Source organism: Cynoglossus semilaevis, chromosome 9 (assembly GCF_000523025.1).
Source record: "Cynoglossus semilaevis isolate Cse_v1.0 chromosome 9, Cse_v1.0, whole genome shotgun sequence".
In the NCBI taxonomy this organism is placed as follows: domain Eukaryota; kingdom Metazoa; phylum Chordata; class Actinopteri; order Pleuronectiformes; family Cynoglossidae; genus Cynoglossus; species Cynoglossus semilaevis.
This window is the reverse complement of record NC_024315.1, coordinates 4,679,679-4,686,537: the sequence shown is the minus strand read 5'-3', so window position 1 is coordinate 4,686,537 and position 6,859 is coordinate 4,679,679. Positions and strand designations below refer to the sequence as shown.

General features: G+C 45.8%; 2 protein-coding genes across 2 annotated transcripts in view; one reads left to right on the top strand and one right to left on the bottom strand.

Annotated features, from left to right (window-relative positions):
- LOC103383506 (uncharacterized) overlaps positions 1–4,257 on the top strand; it is a 7,259-nt gene extending 3,002 nt beyond the window's left edge. Inside the window, exons 10-22 of the mRNA XM_008316646.3 lie at positions 7–20; positions 109–264; positions 568–621; positions 707–933; positions 1,009–1,088; positions 1,186–1,281; positions 1,387–1,461; positions 1,553–1,657; positions 2,071–2,176; positions 3,151–3,220; positions 3,630–3,637; positions 3,729–3,789; positions 3,939–4,257. Of these exons, the coding sequence (XP_008314868.1) occupies positions 7–20; positions 109–264; positions 568–621; positions 707–933; positions 1,009–1,088; positions 1,186–1,281; positions 1,387–1,461; positions 1,553–1,657; positions 2,071–2,176; positions 3,151–3,220; positions 3,630–3,637; positions 3,729–3,789; positions 3,939–3,948 (1,062 nt within the window). The 3' untranslated portion in view covers positions 3,949–4,257. The remainder of the gene's footprint in view (positions 1–6; positions 21–108; positions 265–567; positions 622–706; positions 934–1,008; positions 1,089–1,185; positions 1,282–1,386; positions 1,462–1,552; positions 1,658–2,070; positions 2,177–3,150; positions 3,221–3,629; positions 3,638–3,728; positions 3,790–3,938) is intronic.
- A 308-nt stretch (positions 4,258–4,565) lies between these two features.
- smcr8b (Smith-Magenis syndrome chromosome region, candidate 8b) overlaps positions 4,566–6,859 on the bottom strand; it is a 6,224-nt gene continuing 3,930 nt past the window's right edge. Inside the window, exons 5-7 of the mRNA XM_017035191.2 lie at positions 6,329–6,766; positions 5,348–5,819; positions 4,566–5,214 (exon numbers count right to left, since the gene is read on the bottom strand). Of these exons, the coding sequence (XP_016890680.1) occupies positions 4,782–5,214; positions 5,348–5,819; positions 6,329–6,766 (1,343 nt within the window). The 3' untranslated portion in view covers positions 4,566–4,781. The remainder of the gene's footprint in view (positions 5,215–5,347; positions 5,820–6,328; positions 6,767–6,859) is intronic.

Genomic DNA, 6,859 nt, shown 5'->3' with positions numbered 1-6,859 from the left:
CTGAAGAGCTTGAAGAACAGGTGTGGAGCTGCTGCCGTGTCTTCTCAGAGTTTTTGAATCAATCACTGTTGTCTTGTTATATTCATGAAAACTTTGTGTGTGTTGCAGCCTTTGTGTGCGTCTCTGGGATGACATCCTGTTAGGGTCCGTGTTAAAGGGACAGAATGTGACCGGCATCAGGAAAGACAAAGGCAAGAAGGACGTTCTGATGGAACAGGGTTCCATAGTTGGACTGAGGACAGAGCTGCTGCAGAGACAACAACGGTACGCACCAGCGCACACACACACAGTGTCCATCTGTGGTTCTCTAACAGAGAACCTTCACAGACAGGAAGTAGGAAGTAGACAAAACCAAGTTCACCTTTTATTTTTATTTGTTCCACACAGTTGCTTTGGTCTATTTGGTTTTTGGTTTTTGTTCTAACAAATCCATTCGATAACTATCCTACTAAGACAATACGGACATGTCCAATAGAGGGCGCTCATACAACTGACTTGGGTTTTTAAAGACATCAAAAACAAAAGCTCCACATTAAGAAATGACAGTGACGTGAGTTTGTTCTGCAGGTACAGAGAGCTGTGTCGTTACCTGAGAGTCGTCCAGACCGACGACCCAAAACTGTAAGGCCTCGATGTTTAACAACACGTTCCAGTAGTGAAGGAGTTGGTCGTATTTGAATGAGCTAACATGCTGTTCGTACTGTAGCTTCCAGCCTCTGCAGAGCCTCCTACCTTTCTTCACGTGCCTGTCTGGAGACTTCACGTTGGCCTGTAACAGTTTTTTCCCCTTGGTGAACCCCCCCGCCGCCCTCTTAACACCAGAGCTCTTCAATGTTTATCTGCGTGTGTTTGAAACAGCCACAGCACCACAGCTGCTGGTCGCTCAGCCCTCGGAGCTCTGCTGCACCAAGGCCACGTGGGAGCCGATCAAAGGTCAGGTCAAATGTCTCCTCCTGGTTACTTTTCAGAGTTTGGGGGCGGGGCCACTGAAGTACTCTCTCTGTGTAGATGCTGTTCCTCTGAAGCGAGCTGAGCTGGTGAGGTTTGCTCTCAGGGTCCAGACCTGCTGCCCTGCCGTCTCCGCTGATGTGAGTCTTCAGGGTTTATCAATCAAATCTCCAGCTCCTTCAGGCCGATCCTTTTCACTTTTAGCTCATCAGTTGTCTGGTGTTGTCTTTCTTCCAGTCTTCCTGTTGGATCCAGTTACTCAGCGTTGTCAACAAACCTTTCTGTTCAACATCATCAACCGCTCTGTCGCCTCCAGACCCTCACTTCCTCCTCGTAGGTTTCTGTTTCACTGAACATTAATTTGTCAGTGATGATTCTTAAAGGTTCAACTGTCGACCATATTTTTGCTTCTTTTTTCTTTTGCGACTGAAAATCCAGCAAGCCAAGGATGTGACCAACTCCATCCTAACTCAGCAGCCCACAAACATACAGATCCCACGCTTCTTTCTGGAGGTTAGTGTGAACGCTTGTACACGTGCACGTTAACATGGAAGTGGAAATTGACTTGAATCTGTGTGTGTGTGTGTGTGTGTGTGTGTGTCAGGTGTATCCAGATCAGGCCTTGTTACTGCTGGTGACCAGAGCTCTGGCCTTGAAAATCCTCAGTGCTTCTCTGACTCCAGCTCTACCTGTGCTCAGCTGCTTCAAGGTTTTTTTTTTTTTTAAATTTGTGTCTCATTTTTGAGGTCGGACTAGTTGGTGACACTTCTTAATGAAATGTGTTGATAAAAAGAAGAGTCAGTGAAGTGAAGGTAACTCTGACACATCTCTGTCTCCATCTGTGTTGGATGAATGTTCCTGCCAAGCCACAGTGTACCTGTCTGGCTTGTACAGTTAAATACGCTTCCACTAGGTGGCAGCAGATGGCTATAAAAAACTAAAAGCAGGGAATCTTCAACAGTATATGACGATATTGATGATATTATTGTGAGTAAAATGGAACCAGAAGGTAGTCGTATTTGATTCCAAATGTTGGGGAAACACTGGAGTAAATACAGAAAAGTGACCTTTTATAAAAGCCTCCTTCCTCAGTTCACCAGTTTCTCCTTTTGCTCCTCACAGGAGAACGTGTGGGCTCTGTGGTGGCTGTGGGACAGTCTGTCCATCAACAGAGAACGGCTGAACTCTTTCTTGGAGGCGGTCAGCCAGGAGGTCACCATCACTGCAGGTGCTGTGACCTTCTTCACAGCTCAATAAATGTTCAATGTGCATCATGAGTCAGTGTACATTGTTGGCTGTTTTTAATTGTTGTTTTAAACCAGGGGTGTCAAACTCATTTTCACCGGGGGCCACATCAGCAATACAGTTCCACTTGAAGTATCGGTTGTAACTGGTAGACTGTATAGATTAGGGGTCCCCAACGCCCGGTCCGTGGACCAGTACCGGTCCATTGGTCATTTGGTACCAGGCTGCAGTGGGACATAGTTAAAAAATGTGCTTAATTTTTACTAATTTACTTCATTCAAAGAAAGTCCAGTCATATCCATTTTACTTTCTTTATTTAAAGATAATCAATTAAAAAAACTCTTAATTTCTCAGGTTAAGCTCCCGCGGGCCACACAAAACGGCTTGGCGGGCCGCATTTGGCCCCCGGGCCTTGAGTTTGACACGTATGTTTTAAACGATGATTACTCACATCAATACATTATGGGGGGATTTCAAATGTAATTTACCATCTTTGCTACCATCTAGTGGCAGAAATACGATACGACTATACACAGTATAATTGATTGCAAACTGTTTTTTTATTACAAATATTTAAGTGTTCCTCATTGACTGTCACTGCACAGAATGAACAGCAACAATTTCTTTGTTTACCTTCCTGTTTTATCAGTTCATTAAATTAACATTCAGATATTCTCAAAAATTAAAAAACAAAACATGTGTAAAAGTAAAATATAAAAAAATATAAATTGTAGCAAATAAAATCAGAGCAGTTATCATGACTAATGATACAGAGAAGGAAATAAGACTGAGTTACTAGTTCTGTCACAACATACAGACTTTAGTTTGTTCAGTCAGAAACTGTTGCCTTTGTCAGGACAACACCTGACAACCATCGCTGTAATTGTCTACACTCAACAGTTTTACGTGACGTCAGGTGTTGGATAGCATTAGCATCTCTTTGCTTCTGTCCGACAGATGGCGGTAACTCATTAGCCGAACTCCTCACGGTCCTCCCCGCCGTGTCTCCTCCACCAGACCTGGATCAGTAAGTCTTTCTAGTTCCTGTGTTTTTTAGAGTTAGTCGCCAATAAAGCACTGTTTATTCACACAATAATCTGGAGAACTTAGGCTAAACATGTGAACGCCCCAGGCTAACAAGATCCAAAGGTTTTTGATTTTGTTGTCACTGTTATTATTAACCAACCGGACGAAGATCAAGGCCGTTATTTTTATTCTTTATGCAGTTTGGACGTTTAAATTGTTTTATAGGTTTAAGAAAATGTTCGAACTTCAGGTGTTCTTCACTACGGTACATGAGCACCGCTCGGTGTCGACGGCGCCCTCTTGTGGTTATAACTGTTAGCTGGTTTAACTGTGAACATTCTAGAACAGCTCTCTGTTCCTGATTTGTTGCCTTTTTGTTCCATGTCTTCTCCTGATGTGGTGGTGATCAGCACGTATTGTAAGTTACACTGTCACACCAGGTGATCTCTGACTGTGGAATAGTTTCCTCCTGTGCTGACCTTTGACCTTTCTGTGCTTTGATCCTGCAGGCAGCATAGCGGCTGTTAATTTCTACATTGCACAGTTCAACAACCAGTGGCCGTACCAGCTGTAAGTGCCAACTGTACGAGGACTCGTCTGTTTCTGTTAGCTGGAGGACAAATCTGATCATGTCCAACATCCCTAATTAAAATGATGAGTGTTTTTGGGCTAGAATTGTCCAGAGTTAGTTTCATGTTTTATCTCCAATGTCTTTGCAGCTCATCTTGACCAGACGTGGACCTGAAACACTGGATTCTCTCTGGATTTTTATATTTTAAAACCAGGAAGTTACAAGAGACAGTGACTTGTTAAAAACTTTTTTTTTTAACTTTATGAAATCATGTTACTTCATACTTTTTTCAGTTAATATATTTTGGCTTAAAACAGAAGGTCAGAAGAGTTGTTCAGGCTGGTACCTGAAAATGACCGAAGAAAGCCTTTGAGTTCTGTTTTCAAAGTAAATGTGAACCCAGTGTCATCATGGTACCGTTCTGTTGGGTGGGTTCTAGTCCCATCAGATGGTGGTTGTTCTGACTGTTCTCAAGTCCCATCAGATGGTGGTTGTTCTGACCTCAGTTCTGGAGAACCCTGGATCGTGTTCTCCTTCATGTGAAGTCTGTTCACAAAGCTTTGTTTCTTCATATTTTCCTGGAGATTTTTTGTTTTAGTTCCAGATGTTCTCAGTGAACCTGTCGTTCCTGTTAGATTGATTGATTGATTGATCCGTGTTCTAGTTCATCCTGAGGTAAGAACATATTAGAGTTGGTTAAGGATTATGTGGAACTGTTAAATATCAGCTGTGTTGCAGGAGATGAAGCTCCCAAACTGAAATGATCAACCACAGATTGAAGTTTTGGTTTTTTGTATTTTTTCTTTCTACAAAATGATGTTTGAAAAATCAAGTGTCCGTTTTCCATCTTAATTAAAATTAACAAATGATTGAGATTCTTAGTGGTTCAGAGACATTTGAAATGATTTCTGTTCACAGTGGAAACAACACAACATGCCAACAACTTAAAACCTAAAACCAGTGCAGTTCCAGTTTCCCTGCTCCGTCATCTCTACGCTGCGTGTGTGTTCCTGTGGAGCTGCAGCGAGCTGTAGGAGAATCTGAAAACCGGGGGTCCACGTCGGACACAACGCTCTTTAATGAGGTTGGACAGGAAGTCCAGCACCTTCACGTCCTGCTCGCTGCTGCAGAAGCCACGCGTGAACAGGAACTCCGCCCTCTCCGCCCCCCTCTCCTCCCCCCCGGTCCCTGGGACAAAGGTGTAGAGCAGAGCCTGGTTGACCAGAGCGCTCAGGCAGCTCTGCAGGTGCAGCAGGAAGGTCAGGCCGCGGCCGATGCCCGTGTGAGGGTCGACCATTCTGCTGATGAGGGAGCCCGAGTATGACGGACAGCTCAGAGTCCTGTGGTCCAGGTCCAGCAGGGCCAGGTACCGACTGTAGCGGGTCAGAGAGTGGGTGATGCTGGAGTAAGAACTGGACGATGACCTGGGGTCAAAGAGAAGGAGAGAGTTTTTCTTCATTATCTGATCTGGAAAATGACTTTTCTTGATGCCTTTTTAACGTTTCTCTCAGTTCCTGTGTCAGCTAAGATTACAGACCGTAATAACGGCTGTCTTACCTGTGTATTCCCATCAGCCTCCAGGTCAACAGGTCGGTCAGCTGCAGTGGCGTGGACAGACATGACATCGCAGCGTTTCCTTCAGGACCAGGAGACGGCAGGAAGAGACTCAGAGCCTCCACCAGCTTCTTCACCTGACCGTCGTCTGCCCCGACCACGACGAGGGGACGGCCACTCAGGAGACAGAACACGGCATGCTGGGAGAAGGAGTTGTGTTTGATGAACCTGAGGGCTCTGAGAGCCGCCTTCCTCTTCCTCTTCAGCGACCAGATGTTCCGAGTCGGGGACGGAGCTCCTGTGGAGCCTGCGACGCTGTTGCAGTCGGACCCTTCGTCCAAGCTGAGCAGCCTGGGGGGAGCACAGGGGGGAGTCCACCGGTCAACCTCCGCCACGCCAGGGACGGGGCCACGGTTCATGTGGAGGTCAGGTACCGACTTGTCAGCTTTAAACCACTTTGTCCCAACTTTTTCATCTGTGGAGAAAATCTTTGTCATTGTTTTTGATTTATTTCAATTATTATCACAGCAGCTGATTTTATTATTATCTGTAGAGAAAGTCTCAGGGTTTACTGTCAAAATGAGTACTTTTTACTGAAGAACCAGTGGGATCTGATCTGATCTGATCTGAGGACTGATCTGATCTGAGGACTGATCTGATCTGAGGACTGATCTGATCTCTGATCTGAGGATCTGATCTGAGGACTGATCTGATCTGAGGACTGATCTGATCTGAGGACTGATCTGATCTGAGGACTGATCTGATCTGAGGACTGATCTGATCGTGGACCACCTGTGGTTCTGGTACTTCATCTGTTGGGCCTACAGAATAACTACAACTGACTCTGCTGCAGACAAACCTGCAGAAAGGTTTGAAGGCAGTGGAAGAGTGGCTAGTACCCTTGCCTTACAGCAAGAAGGTCCCTGGTTCAATTCCTTTTCTCTGTGTGTTTATGTGATGCCCCTCGTGTTGAGATTTCGTTACCCTGTGATGTTCTGAGTGTCTTGTCAGTTGTGTTGGTTTTTGTGGCTCCGTCGATCTTCAGACGCTCAGTTACTACTTCCTCTTTAACTGTAACTCCCCCGTTCACTTTCATTTGCCGCGGGGGCGCTCCTCTGTCACCACAGCAGTCGTGGTTCTGAACGGGCGGTTCACTTTCACTTCCCCGTCCGTTCTCCAGTGTGTGGTTATGGAGTTCAGTTTCAGTCTCTGTTTCTTCCTCATTTTCTAAGTGGATGTTTTGATGCAGCTGCTCGGCTTCTTCCTCCGTGATGGCGGTGAGGTCCTCAGGGAAGATGGACTCCGTGGTGCTCAGGACTTCGATGCTGTCCTCGCTGTTGCCCCGTCGTGCGTACGCCCGCACGCATTTGACCGTTGCGTCTGACGGCATTCGCCTGGGAGTGGCCTCCATCTGTGTTTGTGCTGGGTGGAGAGAACAGTGAGACGTGAAGAAGGGCTGTGACGTAACGGCTGTAACAGCTGTAACGGCTGTAACAGCTGTAACGGCCGGAAAAA